At 36.9% G+C, this 26320-nt stretch overlaps 1 protein-coding gene and 1 pseudogene across 3 annotated transcripts in view; one reads left to right on the top strand and one right to left on the bottom strand.

Moving 5' to 3' along the window:
- Positions 1-15375, top strand: part of LOC149005032 (RNA helicase family protein) — a 128816-nt gene extending 113441 nt beyond the window's left edge. The window contains exons 22-24 of one of the 3 annotated variants that reach the window (XM_089167626.1): positions 6169-6248; positions 14152-14421; positions 14645-15375. In XM_089167626.1, the coding sequence (XP_089023752.1) occupies positions 6169-6248; positions 14152-14299 (228 nt within the window). In that variant the 3' untranslated portion in view covers positions 14300-14421; positions 14645-15375. Of the gene's footprint in view, positions 1-6168; positions 6249-14151; positions 14422-14604 lie in introns of those variants that run through there. The other 2 variants (XM_089167625.1, XM_089167627.1) reach the window with 2 other exon arrangements.
- On the bottom strand, positions 8171-10620 carry LOC149005033 (uncharacterized; annotated as a pseudogene).
- Positions 15376-26320: the final 10945 nt, after the last annotated feature.

The following is a 26320-nucleotide window of genomic DNA, read 5'->3' as shown; positions in this document are numbered from 1 at the left end:
AGCGCATTATCTCAGAGGCATCAAGGATTATTAACTCTTTTTCTTTTTTGACCAAAAAAAAAAAAGAAATCTTCTGTTTCTTAAAATTTTCTGATCGCTTGAAGAAGATGATACGGCAAGAAGAAAAATACAAGGAAAGAGCAATTAGAATCTTCGGCAATAAATCTAAAAAATCTTGTTTCCCACAATTGCTTTGGATTTAAGTTTCTCCCTCCCAACTCTCGATCTCTTTGCTTGAGTGACGATTTGAAGAACACTGGTGTTTTCATCACTTTTGGTGATTAACCCCATTAAAATCTCTTAACACAATAGCAATGCCCTCAGATTTTGAAAGCTAGAAAGATTAGGGCTTTATGAATTAAACAACACTAGGATCAAAATTAGAAACATACAAATCAAATAGTACAGTTGCAAAATCGAATGGAGCAACTCAGCAATAGGATCTCGCGGTTGGAGGTTTGGCTTTCAATGGAGAACAAGGTTTTTAGAGAACGAATGGAGAGGAAGAAAACAGGGGTATTATCGTCACCAAATTATGATTTGTCCTTAAGTAGTCATTTCTAGAAACCTCAGGGGAGCCATATGCAAAGAAAAACTTTTTTTGGACTAAAAGTAACATGGACCTAACCTAAGGGGGTCCAGATGAAAATTACCCTAACAAATAACATATGCAGCCTTACCCCCTGCTTCGTAGGATAGGCTATTTCCAAGATTTGAATACTCAACCAACGGGCAACAGGTTACAATAGCATGACTTAACTAGAACATGATATATAAAAATCAGCATCATCTGATGGACAGAATTAGTAACTAAGGGTTTCACCAAGGAAAAAACTAAGGGCAGAATTTAGCGATTACCGGTATATCCCTAACCACAGAACCTATCAGTTTACAACTAAGGTCAATGGCAGTGTAGTTAACTCATTTATATCTTCGGATTCAGCCCATTCCAATGGCGATAATGAAATAGTTGTCCTGGAAGTAGCAATCCATAAAATTCTCAAAACAACGAAATTCAAACCCTCTATTGGTCTGCAGGAATCTTCAGATGCTAAAATTACATGCGTACCACCAATAGCCTTCTATTTAGCAACAAAACAAAGGTTTGAAAACACCACAGTAACAGGTATGGCAGCTTTCAAGATTCCAGATCCAGAAAAATGGAATAAGAAGTGGTTGAAAAAACAGCGGGATATGACATAGCCCCCCCCCCCCTCCCCATGGCCGTGGGTCATCTCACCATCTGTTAGGGACTGTCAACTTCATCATCGTATCTCACAGCAAAAGGCAATGATATTCAATCTCTTTCTTTGATCTCAAAATCATGGAGTGTTTTATGACCACCACCCCCGCCCCCATATTGATAGCAGCAGCTAGGGCTCCCTTCTTGTGTGCAGAAGGAATGCCATACAAAGTAGTATAATCAGGGTTCAAGATCTCACTCTCAAGGGCCATCTCGCCCTTGAGAAAAACTGAGATCTCCTCGAGTTAGCGAGATCTCAAGTGAGATATGGTAACTTTTGGAGGCCAGCTCTAGTGAACTCAAGGACCCATCTCAAGGGGGTTTTGAAGGGTCAAGTTGGGCTGAAACATGGTTTTTTTCCCCTATTTTAGGCCTTCTAAACATATTTGTGGGCTTAAATTTGTGAGAAAACACCCATATGTGTATGAGTTCCCAACTCAACCCTAAGTTTGAAACAGAATGCTGTAGAAAGGAACATGCAATGTTATAAAACATGGAATATAAAACCAACTGATAAGATACATAAAATAACATAAATTGTCCATCCATCAGTACTCAAGAGAGGAATACAAATCATCAGTCTCAACTCTCAACTCTCAACTCTTGAGAATACAGTAGTAGCAGCATCATTACTCATAACAACTACTAAAAAAGGTGAAATGAATCAATCAACTATTTATCAAGGCCCAATGGCTCGTCCAGCAACTCCATATCCTACAAGTCCTCTTCTGACGGCTCTACGTCATTCAGCCAACTTAATGATGTGGTCAAGAATATCATCTCTCACAAAATTAGGGACAACAAGGCACCTAAGTGTATCCTTATGGGTGGTCAATATTTTTTTATTTTAATTTCTTAGAAAATATATTTTTTTGAATCCAAAAATTCAAAAAAAATAACAGAAAATAAAAAAAAATTCCATGAAAGTGTAGATCGAAGCATGATGTTAGACATATGTTCAACCCACGATCCAAGACCTACTCTAGAATATTGTATTTGAAAAAACATTAAATTTGGAGGGAAATTTCACCTTACTTGAAGAACTCCTTCAAATGGCTTTGATTGATCTTGTTTTCTTGACATAGATTTACTAAACCTTGCTTAGGAGTATTGTAGGCGAAGATCTAGCGAGAATCTGGCAAAAATGAACATTTGAAGCTCACTGGCGAGATAAGAAGCAAGAGGAGTTAGACAAAATTGAGACAAGATTGATCTTACCTCGACTCCATCTGCGTTGTAAAATATATTTATATTTATATATATATATATATATATATATATAACAACAACAACAACAACAACAATAAGCCTTGTCCCAACTAAATGGGGTCGGCTACATGGATTCTTGCCCTCCAATCAGTTCTATTCGAGGCCATGCTAGATACAAGGCCTAAGCTATACATATCCTTTCTCACCACTTCTCCTAAGGTTATCTTAGGTCTACCCCTAGCTCTTCTAGTTCCTTCAATATGGATTATATCACTTCTCCGTACAGGAGCATTTATAGGTCTCCGTTGAACGTGGCCGTGCCACCTCAAACGACTTTCTCTAAGCTTATCACTTATGGGAGCAACTCCCAGCCCAACTCTAATATGATCGTTTCTTATCTTATCCATCCTAGTTTTGCCACTCATCCATCTTAGCATCCTCATTTCTGCTACACTGAGTTTATCTATATGATTCTTTTTAACAGCCAACACTCTGCACCGTACATCATAGCTGGTCGAACAACGGTCCTATAAAATTTTCCTTTAAGCTTTAATGGAATACGCCGATCACATAAGACCCGGACGGACGCACCTCTCCACTTCATCCACCCTATTTTAATTCTTTGGGAAACCTCATCTTCCAAATCACCTCTTTTACTTATGATTGAACCTAAGTACCTAAAACAATCACTCCGAGAAATCTCTTTATCGTCAAGTATCACCACCTCATCATCATCTCGCCGATCATGACTAAAGTTACAAACTAAATATTCTGTCTTCGATCTACTAAGTTTAAAGCCTTTTGATTCCAAAGCTAATCTCCATGATTCTAATTTGGTATTAATCCCCACTTGGGTCTCATCAATCAACACAATATCATCCAAAAAAGCATACACCGGGGGACCTCATCTTGAATGTCTTTGGTTAATTCATCCATTACCGGTGCAAATAGATATGGGCTTAAAGTTGACCCTTGATGTAGCCCAACTGTTATCGGGAATTCATTACTTTGTCCCCCCACTTGTTCTAACACTAGTCACCGAACCATCATACATATCCTTAACTATATCTATATATTTACTTGCAACACTTCTTTTCTCTAGTACTTGCCAAATTAACGCTCTAGGGACTCTATCATAAGCTTTTTCTAGGTCAATAAATACCATATGAAGATCTTTCCTACATTCTCTATACCTTTCCATAAGTCTCCTAATTAAGTAAATAGCCTCCGTTGTAGATCTTCCTGGCATAAACCCAAATTGGTTCTCCGTAACTATAGTTAAGTGTCTCAAACGGGTTTCAATTATTCTCTCCCATAATTTCATCGTATGGCTCATCAATTTAATGCCCCTATAGTTATTACAACTTTGAATATCTCCTTTATTTTTGTAAATTGGAACCACAACACTTCTCCTCCAATCATTTGGCATTTTCCCTGTGCTCATAATCTTATTAAACAACTTAGTCAACCAAACTAGTCCATGGGTTCCTAAGCTCTTCCATACTTCAATTGGGATTTCATCAGGACCTTGTGTCTTGCCGAGTTTCATCCTCCTTAAAGCTTCTTTTACTTCGGACATCGAAATTCTACGTATATAAGTTCGGACCTTGGTGCCTTGGTGAAAAGTGTAATCGTCCGAAACATAAGTGCTTGAAGAATGCTCATTTAGTAAACTAGAGAAATAGGTTTCCCATCTTTTCTTAATATCCTCCTCACAAACTAATACTTTACCATCTCCATTTTTAATACATCTAACATGGTCAAGATCTCTACTCTTCCTATCCCTCATCTTAGCTATCTTATAAATAGATTTTTCCCCTTCCTTTGTGCCCAATTTATTATACAACTCTTCATATTTCCTTTCCCTTGCTTTTCCTGCAATTTTCTTAGCTTCATTTCTATCCAACCTATACCTATGAAGATCCTTAACATCTTTAGTTCTTTGCCATGCCTTAAAACTAGCTTTTTTATTCCTAATGGCAACTTGAACCTCACTATCCCACCACCACGTCTCTCTATAAGAATGAGTCTTTCCTTTTGATTCACCTAGAACATCTTTAGCCACCTTCTTAATACACATAGCCATCTCATTCCACATTGCATTGGTATCCCCTTTAAAATCCCATTTTCCTTGTTTGACTACTTCATTAATGAAGGATTTAGAGTACTCTCCTTTCAAAAACCCCCATTTTTTTGGGGGGTGGGGTTTGGGTGGTTTTTTTTGGTGTGGGGGGAAGAAGCACATATCCAAAATTGTTGGACCAAGATCTCAGTCCAGTTAAACATCTTTTGGTATTGCCTAGGATCGTGACTCGCCGGGCCAAAAAATCGAGATCTCGCTATGATTATAATATTGAACTAGAAACTAATCTTAATCTAAGATCTTAACTTATGGATGCAAATCAAAGTAGAAACTACATCAAGTATTAGATGGAAACTTATTAGAAAGTCTTACCTAATATACTAGGTTCCAATCTAAGTTACATTATGTGGGGTCTCCTTAGATTGAATTAGATTTTATTTTATTCTTCTCAAATTTTATTTTATTTCCTTAACTCCTACTTATTTGATTAGGATATTAGTTTCTATTTTTATGTAGCTTTACTAGCAAGCAATACTTGGGGGAGATTTGTTCTCCTTTTCTTCTTGTTACTTGGGTATGAAACAAGTCTATCTTTGGATTGTTGAAGATCTTGTAACCAGATTTAGGGATATTTTGAAGATTTTTCTAGTCTGGACATTTTTCAATAATGAATGCACTATTGAGGGGGGCTGCTGCATCGTGCAGAACTCTCCATTCCCTCCTTGTCCATCTCTTCATCTCCACCACTTCTTTTCTCTTCCTTTTGTTCTCTGTTTTATGCTAGTTATTTTAAATTTAATTCTGTTAAGAATATAATGTAACAAGCTACTACTGACACGCAATTTATATAAAAACATGTAAAAAAACAAGAATTAATAATCCCCCACGCATGTATTGTTTAATTTGTAGTATTGGACCTAAATCTGGTCTATGGAGACCACAATGACAAAGGCCCATGCTGGCTTGAAGTTGCCTACCTGATGGGGCTTGCTAGCTATTGAACTTTTCTTTTCCACCTTTGATCTATATAGCTCTATGTATATGAGAAGCCTAGATGATGGGGAAGTTGAGGAGGTTAAGCCAATGGAGGTTTTGGAAGCGTAGTGACTGAGGAGGCGGGGGGGAATAACTAAAGGGTGTCGATGGGTAGTGGAAAAGAGAAGTTTTTTGTTTAGGCTTTTTATAGACCTTGCATGGTGCGAACTGTTCCTAGGTGTTTTGGGGTGTTGACTAGAGAAAATTTGATAAATAGGAAGTGGAAGGTGATAGTGTTTGTAGGTTGTTCAGGGATGTGCCAAGGATGGATATCATTTTTTTTAACTGGTGGTCGCTTCTCATTGGGGTTCTTGGTTGATTCTTTCATTAGTGGGAAACTTTGTTGATGAACCGTATATGCTGTGCAAGTGCACAGAAGAATCCTCTATCTGATGGATATTCTTTTAATTTGAACCGTTGTTATGAAGCATATCTTTCTGCATACGAACTTTCATTTGAAGGATTGATAGTTTCAATTTTAGTCTCCTTAGCACATCTTATGATTGTATGGCCTTCATTAGCATTTGGTCACTGTTCCTTTGAAACTAAATTTTGTCTTGGCTATTTCTGATGGTTCTATTTTACCTTTTGTCTCAAGTCCTACAGTCAGAATGGGATGTACAAGACTGTCAGGACTTCTCAAGAAGTATATATTCATCCATCATCTGTGCTGTTCAGGTAAGCAGAGTAATTTTCTACTGCCATACTTGATTGCTATAGATAAATGCTATATTGGTTTGTCTTTCGTGACTTAAAATTCAAGTGGATATGTTGGTGCACTATGATGGTCTTTGATAAGTATCCTGCTAATCTTGCCATTGCAGTTTCGATTAACTATCACTGTTTCCAAAAAATTAAAATTAAAATATTGTACCAGCAATTTACATTTTAATGAAGATTCTTTGAATGATATGGTGTTTAAATCCAGCAAAAAACAACACTTTGTACGTGTTTCTAGAGTAAATTTATCTGCTTGTTTTAAATCTACTGTATGCAAAAATTTCCTCTTTGCCCAGTGCATCATCTGGCAGTGAATGCACTCTTGGGGTCAAGGTGTGAAATCACCCTAGAGTTTGGGACTGCAATACCTAATGACTCACAAAAATTAAAAAGAAGAAATAAGAGAACCAAGAAAGAGTAAAAAAGAAGATGCCAGGATGGGGAGACAGCAGGGAAGAAAAAGAAAGCAGAAAGTGTTGATGGGTGTAATATGTCCAGTAAGATGAAGATGAGTCATACCCACCTAGCTTACCTTATTTGTTACCTTGTTTCCTAAATGCAGTCTATAGATAAAGTTGGTCTCTGCCGTGTAGTTGCAAGTCAAAACCCATTCTGACCCCCACTCTATTTTTCAACCTTGTTACCAGGGCACCAAAGAACCCTAAATAATGTTTGGTTTTCTTTTTCTGCCGCTGCCACCTCACCAGGGCAGACATGGTTAACATGCACCAGTACATGTTGTACTGCATATGGCTGCTGTTGCTACTTGCTACTGCTATCACAAGCTAGCTCCAGTGGCAGCTGGTTCACTGCTCCCACACCATCCCAGGGCTCCCAACTCAGACTGAGACGCCCAGGGCCGAAATTTCTGGCAAAACATTTTCGGTTGAATGTTTCAGTGGGTTCTAGGTGGGTTTTTGGTCTGCTTTTTTGTGGACAACCTGATTTGAGGCCAATAAGCACAATGGCAACATTATCTTTCACTAAAACCTAACATGAACTGGTCTTCCTGACTTGCACATGCCTAACTGTATGCGGATAAAACTAGATCATGTATTTTCACAAATCTAAACATGGATATACAAGAAAACATTGAAACTTTCATTAAAATGCAATAACGAATGCTGAGAAGTAGTCTATTTTCAGTTATAGTGTACAAACTACATAATACGAATTACAAATTATAGTTACAACCATGGTGGGAGATCTCGCGAGATCTCTCGTTTTTTCACATAGGCGAGACGAGATGAAGATCGAGAGCAAAGAGTTGAGATATCTCGCTCGAGATCTCGCCATATCCGCCCTAGATCTCTCTGAAACTCTCACTTTCTGCATTTTTTGTGTGGATTTCGGCTGGGTTTCACTTGCAACTACTCTTAACACATCTACAACATCGAAGGAAGATCAATTATTCTCTGCTTGTCTTATGAACTTATGATTTAATGACTTATATAGAACTTCTAATGGTTGTATAATTTTATTTTTCTATTCTTAAAAATTGAGATTATGATACTTATATAGATGGAATTTTGATAACATTTAGGTTATTTGATGCATTTGATACAATTGCTTTTCATTTATATGCCTTAAATAATCCTACAACATTTCGGTTTCACATTATAGGTAGACTTAGAAAACATACATAGGGTTGTTTTCTGACAAATCCAATGCCACCAATATGTTCAAAAGGCCTCAAATAGACTAAATACCAAGTTTCAACCCAATTGGGACCCTAAAATCCACCAAGATGGGCCTTTAATAGGCTAAATATCAAGTTTCATATCATGCCTATCAGACAATTCATTGAGATACTGATGGATTTCTTAAGGCTCTTTTTGGTATCAATTCGCATTCTCTATTATGCCTATTTAAAAGAAATAAGTACAAGAATTCATTATTGGTCAAGAATGAAAAATGGTTTGGTGACATTTCTCGAGAATAAATTATTGAATGAAAAATAAGTTGGGTATGTCAAAATGAAAAATTGTTAGAAAATGATAATGAAAATTAATACAAAAAAAAAAACCCTAATAATCTAAATATTAACAATTAACTAATTATAAAAAATGCATTAAACAAAATATTAGCTTAACAGTATTCATATAAACCATGAGTATTATAAGAAACAATCATACTCACTACAATTTCAATGTAATCTCTACTAAAATTAAAACTACACCAAACACTTGTAAGGAAAATAAGTATCCATATATTCACATCTATCCTAATAAACTTCCATGATTTGTTTCGCAATTTCCTTTCGATATGCTTCCCATCGTAATTGCTCAATGTAACCTACCACATTGGCGATGTCCAAGACCTCATCATCATCACTATTACTGCTTTCAAATTCATCATCAAACTCTCCCTTCTCAGCTTTCTCAAAAAGCCAGTCTAAAGCCACTTGTTTTCTAATAAAGTTATGTAAAGTAGCACAAGCAATAACGATCAAAACTTGGATTTTGAACTTATATGGCAGAATTGTCTTTAAAATAGGAAAGCATTTCTTCAACACCCAAAATGACCTCTCTATAATGGTTCTTAATGAATAATGTGTAAAATTAAATAGTTCATCTTGTCCTCAAGGTTGACGACACCCAAAGTATTGTTGATGATGCCGTACATTCTTGAAAGGAGCCATATAATAGGGTGCATTTGTATATCCAGAATGAACAAGATAGTATTTTCCTGCAAGAAAATCAATTAATTAAATGTTAACAAATCAAACAATATATATAACTACTTCATAAAAAATATGAAATGTTACCTGGTGGTGGATGTGGGAAGTTCAGACGAGGAGTGTGGATAACTTCCCCTAATATATGATTATCATGTGGTGTCCCTTGCCAACCAGCCCAAAGAAAAGTGAAGCACATATCAAAAGAACAAATAACACACACATTTTGTGTAACTTGACCTTTTCTACCAGATCTATATGGCACTTGTTTCGAAACTGGAATTGATGCATTTATGTGTGTTTCATCTATTGCTCCAATGCAATTTGCAAAGAATAAATAATACTTTTTATTGGACTTTATATATGGTGATGTCTTATCAAATGATGGAGGTTTTATCATTTCCCTAGAAAATGTCCGCAGTGCATCCAATACATTATGGAAATGACAGCTCACAGTTTCACTTGAATGTTGAAAACTTTCTTATATAACTTCATTTCTAACATTGTGAGTCATAATAAACATTCTCATTGCCAATTGTTCCTCTACTTTGGTGTTCTTTGTATCTGCCATCAAATCCCTCCCTTTTAATGCACTTACCAACCTAGAGAAATGCTCTCTAGACATACCAAATAGTCTTCCAAACCTTCTACAATGTGTATTTGATCTCAGCATTTCAAATATCCAAGTATGACCTGTGAATTGTTGTGTGTGCATAGGTTGTTTTGTAAATCGAGAACTGAGCTCATCACTAGTTTCACTATCATTTACATCATCAATATTATCATTGTCTTTTGTCTTATGTTTCAAATGGTGATGTACACAACCAATAATAAGTGGTAATAATGAGCTTTCACTTAGAAGTACTTAAACATCACTATCCATCGCAACTGAACATATAAAAACCTCATGTTAAACACATACATTCAATCTATAAAATTGAAGTGATAAAAAGTAAAGTAATCATGTGAAAAAGAACACGCACACATATTCTAAACATATATTGAAATCTAAAACATAACATCTAAACAAAGGTCCAAATACACATTGACATAAATATATATGTTTATGATTCTTACAAGGAATTTTAAACATAACAACTTAAAATATCCCCACATTATAAGTGTTTATAGAAAAAGAAGTTCCAAAGCACATTCTAAAAGATCCAAAGACACATATAAGTAGCAATTTAACATATATCAAGCAAGAGATCCAGACTCGTCTCTTATTTTCCTCTCAATTGCTCTCAAAAGCCAAGGTAAGCGAGCCTTTCCATTCATTGATATGAAGGCTTGTCTCTTGTTTTGATCTTCCAACACCTTCAAAGCCATCACATAGTTGTTGCTACAAACCTCAATTCCAACTAAAGTGTCAAAAATCTAATAAGCTTGGTCAAATGTTGTGTTTATCTTTTCTCCACTCATACCCGCTTTTTTCATCTCAAGGTAAGTTGTTATACCTGCTGTCTTATGCTCTTCTAGAGCAATCACCTTTTCAAGTGCTTCTTCTAAAGTGTTGCTGCTCCTAGATCTCTTGGAGGATCCACCACTTCTTTGTTGTTTCTTTTTCTTTTTCATTGACAACTCACTTGGCAATTCATCATCACTTGAGTCATCAATATCCAAGGCTGCTACACTATTAGAAGCAAATCCCATCTTTGATAGTGGTTCATTTTCACTTGTGTAAATGGTACCACTCCCATCAGCAACAAATCCTTTAAATAATTCTTGCAGTTGTTCTTCATATTGTAAGGGGCCATTCTTGAACTACTTTCCTTGTGGATATCTCTGCAATTTTATTGACATAAAATAATTATCTAAAAATATTTTACATTCTAAATTGAAAATCAAAATTGAATTTATTGTGTAAAGGGTTCACATTCACATAATCATTCCAATGCTCTTTGCTAGGTGGCTCAACAATTCCTAGATCCATGTTCCACCCACACCTAGTTGTCTTATTCTTCAAATACAACCACCCATTCCACAGTGACTTCAAAACATTCCGTTTGTTCTTGAGTTCAATTGAGGTCACTTTCTTCTCACAATTTTTGTTATATTCTTGCAATATTCATTGCCAACCTTCCTTTGTAAAGTTTGCATTCAACTTTTGTCCATTTCGTGAACATTAAATACCAAGATTTATTAACAATTTTGTCCTTAATCATCCAAAAAAAAAATTGTCCTTTCTTCTATCCAACAATATGTTTCTCTTAAACCCTTTGAATCACTCGCCATACTAACTTTAACCCTTCATCAAAACATAATAAAAAGTAACAATGTGAAGACCAAAATACCACAACTAATCAGTACAAATCAGGATATCATTCATAAAGCCAAAACAACTAGACTTGTGATTTGGGGTAAGCACTAAGACTAATGATAATGAGCTATAAAGTGATGATTCAAGGACAATAGCCGAAAAGTTATGATTAAAAGCAACTTTTGCCCAACTTTTATATCACTTCCTCAGATTCTGTCTTAAAACAACTTAAAAGTCACTACATTAGGCAGACAGATACAGGTGCTGCTTTTTCCACTGAAGAAAAGTGAAAAAGAGCATTTCTATCCTCTTGTACTAATTGGCCAGCTCAGGTGAGGCTTTTATTCATAGGCCGATTCAAATTTACTAGTTTCTGGATGGGTTTGGAAAACTTTGAGGTCCCCACACAAAGCCCCAAATAGACAACTGGAAAGTGCAGTAACACCAACCACTTTGGGTGTCTGAGGGCAATAAGCCATTAAAGCAGAGCTGTAGATCAGTGCATAAGGTTAAGGAATTTAAAGTCACTACCTTTTGGATAATATTTGAAGCCCCACATTGGCTTTTCATTTACAACTCTTCTGAGGAAATTAATGGTAGATCAACAAACACTCCAATCAGACAATTCACCACCCACCAAACAAGCATCTGTGTTTACCCAAAAAAAAAAACAAGCATCTGTGAATAATCTGCATTTGGCAGCTAGCCAAAAGGGGTCTACATATTGACCACTTCATTTTGCAATTAAGCTAACTAAAATAATGAAGCTCTAGTCTCAAAGCACTCTCAATTCCGATATGCAGAACCCAATAATAAACCCTTCTCTCTTGGGTATTTCCTTGTTAATAATATCTTTTCCCTCCTTTGCTCTGCTAACCGAGGCAACTTAACTTGCAGGCAGAGAGACACATAGAGAGAGAATTGGGAATGGAAGAAACTTAATATAATAATCTAATGGCATTAAACTAAGGCATATTTTGATGGGTATGTAGTACAGAACTACCTGTTCACTCGATTTACCTGCATAATTTCATGTTTGAGGACAAATTGCAGCTTCTACCCAGATCTCAAGCTCTTAATAAGTCTGCTTGTGCTTTCCCATTAAACGGTGGAAAAAATTAAAGAACCCAAGAACAAGCATCCATTGAGAGATAAAATAGCTTCCGATCCCAGAGGGGTCAATCTAATACTTTACTCTCAACAGCATAAACCAAATGCACGTCTGCAACTCAAAGATTCTGCAGGTTATTTTTCCCCCCAATTTGCATTCTTCAAAAATGATTAAACTGTTGCAATGAAGTGCAAAACGATAGCATAAATGTAGAGCAGTGAGGTAATAAAAGTTTAGGTGAGATGGGAACAACCATTATTGTTAGGGATATTTCTTTCATCTGGAAAATCTAACCACCATGTGTGATAACCTTGAACCCCTTCTTCTCTGATGCGAAGAATATCAAACCCAGAATACAAATTAATCCACAAAGCTCTCTCTCTCTCTCTCTCTCTCTCTCTCTCTCTCTGAATGTGTTTTTCTCCCATTTTCCTTCTCTGTTGATCTGGGTTTGGGGTTGAGGTTGAACGACCGTGGTGAAGGCATGGTGGTTATGGAAAAACTTGTTGGTGAAGGCACACAGAACCACAGGGGAAGGTAATAAAAACAGGAGATAAATACAGAGAAGCAGTTTCATGAGCACCGGAACTCACGCTGCTTAACCCCCACAAGCAAAAGATAAAAAGGTAAAACGAAGCACACAGACAGCTGAAACGCTGAAATGTCAGCAACGCATTATTCAGTTCCTCTCTCCTCACTCAACAGTCAGAGAGGCTGAGAAGAGAAACAACAAACAAATATCTTTCTCTTTCTTATTGTTTTCCTCATTCTCTCTTGATCACTCGAAATGAAAGGAAAAAAAAGAAAGAAAAGAAATGAAAACAAACCTGAAAAATGTGGAGCGTATGATTCTCCTAAGAATGACGAATCTGTTGCAGAGTTGAGAAGTCCACCGCAAGCGTTCGTTCTAACGTTTGGATTTGAGAGTGAGAAGTGAGAAAAGAGGGATCTGCAGAGTTGAGAAGCCAAGCTGTTCGTTCTTAAGCAAGAGTCATTCTTACGTTAGGGTTTGAGAGAGGGCTTGAGAGTAAGTGAGAAAAGAGGGAAAAAGTTGGGTTTTATAAAAGAGTGTATTGACTGTTTTATCCCCCATCTTAACTTTAAATTTCAAGTAAACCTGTGCATAAACGAGGAGAATGAAATTCTCACCCATAATCCATAATAGACAAAAAGTCTATTATGGATTTTGGAGGTTTTTCTATTATTTTAAATAAAAATAAAACTGATAATAGATGCCAAACAATTTAAAATAATGAAAAATTCTCATAATTGAGAATGATAATGGATACCAAAAGAGCCTAAAGCAAGGAGGAAATCGAAGAAACCTTTTTGTTTTCGGGATGAATAAATAACTATAGCAAAAGCCACAAAGAGGAGGAAATCAAAGAAACTTATTTTCACCGTATTGTACCATTAACATGTGATATCGATAGTTGGCAGCTGAAACTTTGAAGCTTGAGAAAAATATTAGATAGGCCAATGCATTTTAGAGATTCTACGATTAAACATGAGTTGAGATCACCAAAAACACATTTTAACATATATTCTCTCAACAGATAACTGTGTCAGTCAAGAAACCTTGAGGTACCTTCAAATGGTCAAAAGTATAAAAAACCAAATCTAGCACTTGTATTCCTGTTTGTCCTGCAAATGATGAAAGCATTTGGATGGCATATAAGGTAGTTGAATTTACATGTGATATGTTGTGTTTTCTCCTCTGCTTTTCTTGTAATCTAATGCATTAATTTTCACATAGCTGGAGCTGAGCCTAGAATCAGAATATAAGTTCATTCAACACCTATATTTCTTGCAGGGTAAATCCAAAGTGGATTGTGTACCATTCTGTTGTCTCCACTGATAGGCAGTATTTACGCAACGTAACTGCCATTGATCCTTCGTGGTTGACAGAGGTTGCTCCTCACTTTTATCAGCACCAGATGATCAGTTCTACCGCTCACTGACTCCACTAAAGGGGGAGAGGAACAAAGCTATTTGACCATTGAAATTCTAATACGGATGTTCAGATCATCTTTCACAGGAATTTGATGCAGCGGACAATTCCTTGCTGAAAACATGCTTCAGGGTTAGTGACAATGAATTTTATATAGAGAGAGCTGTTGTTAGGTTTAAAAAAAAAAATACAACATGAGTATAGAGTATATAAACAACCAAATGTTTGTACTAGTCATTTTGTTTAAAAAATTATGGTTTCTTTCAATTTAAGGCATACGATAGCGAAACATCCTGTGTTTTCATTGTTCTGCAGCTTATTCGACTGGGTATTCAATTTATTTCATTCTGGATAGATTTGACCCATCATTTGGAGTTGAGACTTGATTATGTTTGGGGAATAAAGAAGCTACGTTTTTCCATGGTACGTCAACAATGGAGCAGAGAGGAGATCAAGTGACAGCAGAAGAGGCTTTCAACTTACTCACAGAGACTTTACCATCTTTGTAGCATAGGAGTTTGATACTTAACACAGCCTTGAGATTCTGTATGAAGCAAAACATTTGCATAGTCCTGAACATTTTTGTTCTTTTGGAGGAAGGTAAACAAGGCTGCCTTGAATGCCATTTGACGTTACCCAAGGTATGTATGTTTGTGAACGCTTGTTTTAGTTACTGGTATTTGTTTTAATCATTTGACTCTACAAAAAGTTTGTAATTTCATGAAGTAAAAGAACTTCAATTGCTAGGTTGAAATTGTTGCAAAAATAAAAGGAAAGAATGTAGACCAAGCAGAGACATATGATCAGGGGCTATAAATCCATAGGTTTGGATAATGAAATCCACCTTCCACCATGTTCTAGAAATGTTCTGATACTTACCAAAAAAAAAAAAAGAGAGAGGGAGATGTTCTGATACTGGATCTGTCTATTGTAAAGGGTCAAAGGAGGGAGCAAAAAACACTGAACTTTTGTCCCATTTGCTACCAAAACAAAATGAATAAGAGTTTCATACAGAGTCATAATGTCCCTCTGTCATTCTATTTTGTGCCTAATGCCCACCATCTAAACCCTTTGATCTCTTCTGCATGTATGTAAAAGACTACTACTTTCTGCAAATATTATGGTTCTGCAAGGAAAAGGAACACTCAGATAAAGAAAAAGAAGCTAGTGCTGTTACAAGTCTATAATAGCTTTATGCTGTTTTATGCTGTTTGAAATTTTGAAGCTACAATCTCTCTCTTCTGGCAGTTTTAACTTCAGCTTATGTCCAGAACATTGTCTTGTCAATGGATCCTTAAAATCCTAATTAGCTCGTCTACTGCTTTTATTTATATTTTCTGTGATTGTAATATTCTCCCTGAGATTAATAAACTCTTCATTACATTGTTGCGAAAACAACAAAGTTTGTTGAAATTGATCTGTATGGGCCTATTATTCCTTATATGGTGTCATGAAAGCATTTCCAAAATACTTGCTGATGCGTTGATAGAGGATCTGGACTTAAAATGAGGTGGGATCCTCTAGCCGTTTGGTTAGAAGATTGTGTTTTTTCCAAACACCTCCATCATGTATGATATATCTAGGAAGTGAATTTACTGTTTGTACATTGATAAAATGAACCATAAATACTTAGAAGTAGTGAGATGAACACAATCTTTGGGGTAGAGGATTTAGACTTATTTTTTATCTAAACTTGTACAAAAACCTTATTAGAATTTTTCAAATAATATGATATTGGTGCACGAGAATGCTTATTGCATGAATTATGAAACAAACTCAGATTCTTCATCTGGTTCATTGGAACACAATGACCTAAAAATATGCACAGCTTAGGTTAGAACCTAATAGTATTTAACATAGCCTTACTTTTTAAACTTGGTTGAGGAATGTTACAATATTCATCTCTACAATCGTTAGAGATCTTAAAGGAAACAGTTTTTTGTATGGGAAGAGAGATATTTATTTTTCTCTCTTTAATGAGTAAGCTTTGTAGTAGGGGTGCAACTTTGGCCCTGACCCGCCCTGAGCCCGAATAGGGCTTGGGCTAAAGATTTTGGCCCTAAGGGCGGGTTAGGGTCAGAATATTCTGGCCCTGAACTAGGGCCAAGGGCGGGCCTGGGATTGCTCTTTGGCCAGCCCAGCCTATCCCGGCCCGTCTCTAATTTTGGCCCTAATCTTGGGCCTGATTCTAGCCCTGATTCTGACCCTAATCTTGGCCTTGATCCTAGCCCTGATATTGGCCTTGATCTAGGCCCATGATTTGAGTCTGGACCTCCACCCATATGGAGAGGAATTAATTATAATCCACATGGGTGAATATTTGACACCTGTCAAATTTTAAAAACATTATCATGTTTTGTAAAAAAAATTAATAAAAATAAAGTATATTTTCATTACCAATATAGTAAGCATCTACCTGATTTTAACTCAATCCTGACCCTAATTTTGGCTCTAATCTTAATGTTAATTTGACACTCATCGTGTATTAGATTTTACCTTAATCTTCACATTAACATTGATATAACTATAAGTCTTGACTTTGACCTTTAGTCATTTTGATAATATTAGACTATGAGTTCACTTTTTATATTATTTTTATTTTTGAATTAAATCATTTTAGTTCCAAAAAATCATTGATTTTTTTTTTTTTTACTAAGGCGAGATAATACATTAAAAATAATAAAAGCTAGTATATAGAGAATTAATATCTAACAAATCTACACCCCAACTTCTCATCATGAATATTGACATCTTTTTTTTTTTTTTTTTTTTTTTTTTTTTTTTTTTTTGCCTCCAATGTGATATTTCAACAAATATATATATATATATATATATATATATATATATATATATATATAATATATATATATATATATATATATATATATATATATTAACAAAGTTTTGATATGATTTTTTTGTTGAATGTCAATGGGAGGAGTTTTCAATTTCCATCACTAAAGTAATGGGGGAGGTTTTCAATTTCAATCATCAAAGCAATGAGAAACTTTTAGAGATCATATAAAATTATGGAGTATGAATTAATTTATGTTTAAAGCAACATTATCAACTTATTGATTATTTTATCATTTTGTATGAGCTTGAATCATCTTATATTTCTATGAATTTTATTTTTAGTTTACTTATGATATTTTTATTATTATTATTATTATTATTATTATTATTATTATTATTTTATGAATTTATATTTGTTATTTTAGGTCAAAGAATATGACCAATTAAGGCTAGGGCCAAAATAGGGTCAATCAGGGCCAATCAGGGCTAGGGATAGGGCCAATCAAGGCTAATCAGGGTCAGGGCCAATTAGGGCGGGAATGGACTTGGCTTGACCCTGTAGGGCTTAGGGTCAGGGACAATAATCCTTGGGGGTCAGGGTGGGAATGGGCTCAGATTAGAACATATAGAACTGGGCTTGAAATTGCAAAAGTTCGACCCAATTGCAGCCCTACTTTGTACAAGAAAATGAAGTGCATAATAAGCAATCTCCAATAACCACCAAAAAAGTGAGAGACTGCATCCATGAAGACAGTTTTGGTGTTTCTATTGTATCGTCAGGAATATTTTTTTTCTTTTATAAATATCCGAGTGAATATCCATGGACTTCTTTTCTTTTCTTTCTTTTTTGGAGCTGAGTTTATTCCCAAAGTTGAATATCTGTTCTTTTGGAAATGAATTAATAAAATATTATTGATTAAGGACCTTTGTAATCTTTTTTTCCAAGTTTATAAATATAATAATGGATCATTTTCTCTTTTTATTTTTTGTTTTTTGGGAGTTGTGGTTCATGCAGACAACTTACATGCACCTCGACTACTTCCTCAGGAGAGACACCTTAGTAAGAATCAAACCCACAATCTCTCACTAAGAGGCGTGGGTTTTACCGTTACAACAATTCTATGTTGACCCAGAACCACTATGTTCATACACAAGGAGGATTATTTTCATGAATAGTTTATCATTTTACATTTTTTTCATAAAAGGATTCTTTAAAAATCAAATCCCAAAAGGTTTTTAATTAGCTCGAATTAAAATATTATGCTTCAGTTAGAAAAGTCTTAAGTTCCATTCATTTATCTATCTAATTTACCAATGGCTCTTTTGCCCAATTTGATTAATATTGGATATTAAAAGATCCATCTCTTCCTCTACTAGTGCATGATGATATTATATACTTATAATAAATGGTTGCCTTGAATACTTATAATAAATGGTTGCCTTGAATTATGATATTTTATGGCCTTGGTCAATGGTTCCATAATATACATTTCGTACACATTATCACTAAAACCACTTTAATGGCGAGACATGCACAGAAAATTGGGGTAGATCATATGTAAAAATAATAATAAAATAAAAAGTAAAAATTCAAAATAATAGTATCTTTTATACGAGGAATCAAATTGACTTTTGAATTAAGGTTGATTCGAGGAAAATCTAAAATTATTTGAACTTATATCTCAAAGCATTATAATAATTAAGTAGTCTTTACTTGGATTAACAAACCCATATGACAAAAGGAGTCCGGATCCTCACCCCATCGGGGGAACACATACTGCTCATGACAAAAGATTCATTGTTTGTGAATTTTTTTTTCCTCTCTCTAAAATATAGAGATGGCACCAAAGAGAGTCATTGGCAGCTGATGATACGAAATCCTGCTCGTCCTTCCTTGTCAAGTTCCTGCAAAACACGTGCTCGACCTTAGGGGGTCGAGGTATGTCTCCAACGAGCAAGTCAGTACCAATGAGATATGATCACAACTACTCAATAGAGAATTCAAGTAATTGATCACACATAATATGAATACTTACTTTCTTATGTCTGCTTAAGGTATTTATATAGTATAAGATATTAGAGTTAGATTTGGAATCTAACTTTAGGAAGAGTTATTTTACTTGACCCATTCTTCTAGATAGTTGACGTACCGTAGAAGTATACTTTGATCAGGCATCTTAGTAAGATGGCCTAGCCGACCTCATGAAGTAAAGTTCTAAAGAACCACTGGTCGGACCAGATAAGTTCCAGATTAGACCAAATTGTATAGAATGACCTTTTTGGCCATTAACATAAGCCCCCAATTCATTGGAGTCGTAAGCCAAGTGTTCGACCCAAGGGATTACATAATTCCCGTGCATGACGTACTTGGTCGGCCCGATCAACCCTCTTTTTTAGAAGACATAACGTCATACTTATTAGCACACGTATATCGACGCATGTCTTACGAAGTTTGCACGAGATTTGACACGTGTCACAACAGTGATTTATCATTAAATGACGATCATCATGGCAAAAAAATCTCTTTATATTCCAACGTCCACTTGTCCGTTACTGCAGCCCTTGGATTAGTATCTTTAGACAACCTGATCATTGCTGTTCATTGAATAGATTCGCAGCTTCGTTGGATTAGAATCTTTTCTTTGTATATATATAAGTCATCGTCTACTTCTTCATCACTTTGTTTCTGCAACCTTGAGAGCAAAAAAAACGAAGCTTCCTATCTTTGAAGTGTGCTTCATTTTCTTGCGTGAGTTGCTACTTGACTTCTTCTTCTCAACAAACTTGAACCAGTAAGGTCCTTCTACTTCTCTCTTTTTCTTTTCGTGACTTTTTGTAGGCTAAGTAGTATAATTTTTCTTTCCCCAAACCCTTATGCATTTTTCTGTTTTTCCTTTGTTCTTATGTGTTTCCCTCCTCACCTCTACCGTAAACTTTATATATTTACTTTTTAGAAAACCATGGTAGTGGTAAGGAAAGGTTCTGTAGTCATAAGACCTAGGAATGACATAGAAGAAAAACCTTCGGCTTCGACATCTTTGACTGATAAGAAAACCGAAGATCCTGTAAATCCAGATCACAGCTCCAGTTGTAGGTCCGATGAGACTCATGAGACATTTTCTGCTTGTGATCCCACTAGTTACGATGGTGAGGAAGTAGAAGTAGATGTTGAATCCCAACCTCATGTAGTTGCCCTTAGTGCTCGAGCTTTAAAGTCGAACGCAAAAAGTGGAAAGATAGTCTTTCTCTTGAGGAATATAAGCTCGAGCAAGCCAAGGATCTTACTCACGATCATATTGATTATGATCCGTATTCCACTGGCCCGGACTTCTTGCCTTCCCAAATGAGTGAATTCCGACTAGATTACCTAAGACAAAAATATGAGATACCCTCTGACTATGTCCTTTGAGTCCCGACCCAGATGAAAGGGCTAACTCTCCCTGGCCCAGGGAGTTTGTTCTTTATGAAAATGCCTTAAAGAGTGGCTTTCGTCTTCCCATTCACCCCCTTTTTCAAGAGATAATGCTTCATTTTCACATGTGTCCGGGGATGTTTGTACCGAATAGTTGGAGGAATGTCATTTGTTTCTAGGGCTTCTGTCAGGAAAAAGATGTTAGGGCCCGACCATCCCTTGCTTTATGTCTTCAATTTTTCATGGCGAAGAAGCAAAAACAGGATGGGTGGTTTTATCTGGTCCAGCGGACATCCTCCTAATGTGGTTAGGATGGGAACTTCGTCGGTACTAGTACCCTCCCATCCAATACAAAAGGATGGCGACCCAAGTTTTTCTTTGTACGACCACCTACCGAACCATCTTTCTCTGTGCATTGGGTTCGTGGTCCAACTCAAGGATCAAATGATTTTCCCATTTTCCCATTTTCCCATTTTCAAGGTCTATCTTTTGATTGGTTCAGGAGTTGGCTCGATTTCATTTTGGTCAGACTCCTGCGTTTCAATAATAAGGTCTGCCAGGGACTGAGCTTTGATACTTGGTCGAGGTTTGAATTCTATTTGATGTTTGCTCAATTCTACCACCAAGTCACCAATCTCCCTGCCAAGTCTAGTCAGTGTATAATATTTTTCAGAGGTAAATTTGTCATCACTGCAATGGGGTGAGATTGGAAGTACAAATGGAGCTTTCTAGCTGCTATAACTAGTGCCAACACTTGTTTATCCATTTTTGGGTAGCGAGTCTCTGCATCATTTAAAACATGACTAGCATAATAGACCAGTTTTATATATTACCTTCTTCTTGAATGAGTACTGCACTAACTGCAACTAATGATGCGACCAAGTATATTTGTAGCTCCTTCTTGTTGGTCAGCATCATGAGCAAGGGTGGTCGTGATAGTTTTTCTATCAATTCTTTGAATGCGCCCTAACACTTCTGATTCTAGATGTCCCCTTTTTGGTTGGCTACCTGTTTCAAAGCTTTAAAGAAAGGTAAGCATTTTTCCCCTGATCGAGAAATAAATCTATTCAATGCTGCTACCCGACCTGTCAAGCACTGGACTTCTTTGATGTTTCTTGGTGGTTTCATTTCCAAGATTTCCTTTATCTTCAATTCCCCTCTGAGATACCATGAAGCCAAGAAATTTTCCAAAAGATACCCCGAAGGTACATTTGTCAGGGTTAAGCTTCGTCCTATATTTTCAAAGTACTTTAAATACTTATGTCAGGTCAGCCAAATGGTCTCACTTTGAGATGCTCTTTACAAGCATATCATCTACATATACCTCCATATTTTGACCAATTTAATTTGCGAAGATTTTGTTTACCGCCCTTTGGTAGGTTGCTCCATCATTTTTAAGACCAAATGGCATTACTTTATAGTAATAACTATCCCTGTCAGTCATGAAAGTTGTATGCTTCTCGTCGTCTGGATGCATTAGGATCTGATTGTATCCTGAGTAAGCATCCATAAAGCTAAGCATTTCGTGTCCAGCAGTTGCATCTATAAGAAGAAAATTCTTGGCAGTGGGTAACAATCTTTTGGACAGGCTTTATTGAGATTTGTGTAATCTGTACACATTCGTCATTTCCCATTTGCCTTTTTACCATCACCACATTGGCCAACCATGTTTGGTGATCGGTGCGCTTTAAACCAGAATGTCTTAGCTTTTGCACTTCAGTTCGAATGGCTTCATGCTTTTCGATAGCGAAATTCCATTTTTTTTGCACTACTGAGATTGCATGTGGATCAATACATAATTTGTGTTCGGCCACCTTTTTGTCTATACCTGGCATATCCTCTGCCGACCAATCAAATGTATTAGAGTTTTCTTCTAAAAAGTGTGTGAGCTTGGATTTGAAATCTGTTTCTTGCTCTGATCCAATCATTGGTGCCTCGGTTTTTCTGGTCGGGATTTAGGTATATTTTTTCTAATTTCTCAACTGGCTCAGCTCTTTGCAAAGTTTCTTCATCTCGGTCATCTCTGACTTCAATAGACATTGTTGAGTTCGTCCTTGCCTTCTTTCGCATGTAGTTGTTGTAACTTTGTCGGCTAGATTTATGGTTGGCCGTGCATTCTCTAATTCCTTCTGTGGTCAGGAATTTCATCTTCATGTGTAAGGAGGAGACAATTGCTTCAAGCACATAAAGAGTTGGTCGTCCAAGAATAACATTGTATGCTGACAGGTCCCAGACGACCATAAAATTTGATTGTACGACCCTATCCCTCGGATGTTCCCCAATCCATAGATCTAGCCGAATAGTACCCTCTGCTCGAGTGGACGATCCCGTGAACCAATAAAGTTGAGTTTCACAAGGAGCGAGCATATCCTCCCTCAATTTTAATTTTTGAAGGCTTCCAATGATAATATATCTGCTGAAGATCCAGTATCTATTAGAACTCTGTGAACCTCGGTTCCTGCAACGATTCTCTCTTCTTAAACAACCTATATCCTCAGGATAACTTTGAATACAAGAGCATCATCATAAGGAATCGTGATATCATGTATGTCTTTGGAGGAAAAAGTGATGGGCTCTATTGATATCTTTCTATCGGTTTCAGTGTTTCCAATATTTCGAGCTTTTTTCTTTATTTGTCGGCTTGATTCTTCTGTTGGGCCACCAAACACCGTGTATATTGGACTTATCTTTCTTTGATTGTTCTCCATCTCTGGTCGGCGCTTGGTCGGACTCCTTCTTCCCTCTTGATTATCCGGCCTTTCTCTTTTCCAACTGAACTTGTTTTGTGGTCGAGCTCCTTGCTTGGTTTGGACATATTTCTTTAGTTGTCCCTGTGAGATTAAATTTTCAATCTCTATCTTCAGGTTTCTGCAATCATCCGTCCAATGACCATGATCTTTATGAAATTCGAAGTATTTTCTTTTATCGTGATCACTTGGTGGAGCGTAGATTTTGCCCAGCCATTTGAGAAGTCCTTGATCTTTGATTTGCATCAAAATCTCCAACATTCTTGTATTGAGAGATGGACAATTACCCTTGTGATGTTTAGGGGGTTCTGGTCGACCAAGTTTGGTCAAACTTAACCCTAACATCCTGGTCGGTGGGATTCTTTTTCTGTTGTTTCTCCTTTCAACTCTTGGCTCTTTCTTTCGGGATTCTAGGGTTTCTGATATATCTGTTTGTTTGTGGCATCTCTCGACTAGATCTGTATATGTTTTTGACATATCTAGCAATAGTCATTCGAGCAGGCCTTCATGACTGAGTCCCTGGTACAATGCATGGAAAACAATCTTTTCATCCAAGTTTTCAACTTGCATGCTCAGATTGTTGAATCTTTGAAGAAAGTTTCAAATGGACTCTGTTTGACCTTGTTTTATAGAAAACAAAGTATCTTCTCTCTTCTTGGTACCTACTCCGCTTTGAAAGCGCAATAGGAACACCCAACCAAGATGATCGAAATTTTTGATAAAGCCGTATGGAAGTGCCAGGAACCAATCTGATGTTGCTCCAATCAGAGAGGTAGGGAAGCTTTGACACATAGTCACTTCATTGTGTCTATATGATGACATGACAGACTTGTAATGCATGATGTGGTGCCTTGGACATCTTGATCCATCAAATATAGTAAAAGTAAGGCATTTGAAGCTTTTTGGCATCTTTGCTTTCAACATGGTTTGGATGAAAGCATCCTCTTTTAAAACAGCATATAGCTCATCTTTGCAAGGATCTTTCAACTTTTTTAACTTCTCGTCCAATTCTTTGATTCATTTGCTCCTGTGCCCCTCACGCTTACTTGGGCCATTGTTGCTCTTTTCGTCATTTGGATTTTTGACTGGATCTGTACTACTTCCTTGATCTTCGTCTTTGTCAATTGGAGGTTTTTCCTTTGGAATTGCTTCCCTCGATGCTCGAGACTTTTCTCCCTCCTTCTCTTTTGCTTTTTGTAATTCTCTTTGAGATGGTCGATGTAACAACCCCCGTTTTTCTAACCCGGAATCCGTATTGCAGGTCCGAAAACCTGAAGGTCTAGTAGGATTAATTTTGTGGAGTGTCCAAATAGAAGTCCATGATCCATATCCAGAACCCATGGATCCGGATTCTCTTGTTGAAAAATCTGGCTTACTGGGAAGTTGGATCTCTGGTAGAAGGCAAGTGGTGTTTGGAGATGTCCGGAATGAAGGTAAGACCTCCCCCATGTGTTGTTTAGGGCTAGGTTGTGTTTGGGTTTCAACCCCCTAAGCAAAGCATCCTTGTATAGCAATATACTTGGGGGCGGTTGCTAGTGGCGGTTGATTAAACCAAGCGACCGCCCGGTTCTGCTTGCGGGAAAATGCCCTATTTTGCCCCCTGTTCGTTATAAATAGCATCCCTCGCCCTATTAACGCATTATTATGTTCGGGATTGCTATTTTGGGCGATTAGGCGGCAGTGGAAACGTGCTGGAAGGTGGGCGAAGTGTTGTTAGTGATCTGGAACCTTTTCCCTTCTATTCTTGATGATTCTGGTTAAGGTAATGAATCTCTATCTGCAATTCTCTTCTTTTTAACCTCAAATCGATATAAACCCATCTCCATTTTGTTAGTGTTTACCCAACTGATCAATTGTAGCTCTCTTTCCAATGTCCTTGATGAGATCCTGTCCATAAATGAATCCCTGCATTTGTTAATGGATGGATCTAATCAAGGGGAATGATTTGGGTATTATATCTTTGTTAATTTTAGGGTTTCGTTTCACTCCTTTGTTATAGACCTATTAAGTTTGAAATTCGGACTAAGATCATCCTAAAACGGATTGAAATTGGATGATCAAAAGTCTAATTTTTGGAGTTGGAAACCGCCTGAAACAGGGGCGGTCACTTGTGGAGGTCGCTTAACCTAAGCAACCGCCACTAGTGACCGGCTGGTTTCCATAGAACTGTGTAGGTTTGATTTTGGATTTGTTTTGACTCTTGACTCTTATACATTCTTGTAACCATGTATATAGGTGTCCTCTGTTTCTACTTAAAGTTTTATAATTATGTTTGGATTGCAATTTAAAGGACTTCTACTAAATTACAGGTAAGGACATACATTCTTCTTTATATGCAATTACATATACATGATAATTTAGTTGTTCTATTTACTATTCTTTGATCATTTAACTTGCTGTAATTGTGTAAAGCATGTGAATCTTATTGTATACTTGCTGTTAGTGCTATTCTTTGATGTACTTCATCTTTTATGATATTGCACAACTGTTCATGGTATTATAAAAAGTGATGTAGTGTAGTTGTGATGGAAGGGGTATTCCATTCGGATATCTTGGCTAGAGATATCAGAGGGTTGTGGTATGGGACACATGCTCACTAATGCCTCTAGCACTGTCATGATTACTGGATGACATACTTAGGAGAGTCTAGAATTGCATGGCTAGGTACCCCACATGCTATTACCCTTTCGGCAGGGCAATTGAAGCTGGGTGACCCGTGACAATGGTGACGTGACTCTGTTTCATCCTACAGCGGTAACCAGTCCCGTGCAGAGATTCAGTGGTCCACTGTTGGTCATGCAATGGTAGGGTTGCATATGTTAGGGTTGGGCTCATGGACGTCCAAGGAGCGGACCAGGTGTTGTGAGGAGTCATGAGAGCATCCGCCCCGAATAATATGTGGATGACCATAGGGTTAAGGAGTGGAGTCCAATAGCGGTAGCCAGTCCGTGAGGGTTCTCACTCCTAGGTTGCGAAGGATATTGAACCGAGTTGGTTGGTGCCATAGGGGAAGTATCTGGACTTCATATAGTATGTTACCTTTATGACTTGCATTGGATTAGAAACCCCGACATGC

The sequence above is a fragment of the Hakea prostrata genome, chromosome 9 (genome assembly GCF_041222555.1).
Source record: "Hakea prostrata isolate BN-2017 chromosome 9, UWA_Hpros_2, whole genome shotgun sequence".
Taxonomy (NCBI): domain Eukaryota; kingdom Viridiplantae; phylum Streptophyta; class Magnoliopsida; order Proteales; family Proteaceae; genus Hakea; species Hakea prostrata.
This window is presented reverse-complemented; position numbering and strand designations above follow the sequence as displayed.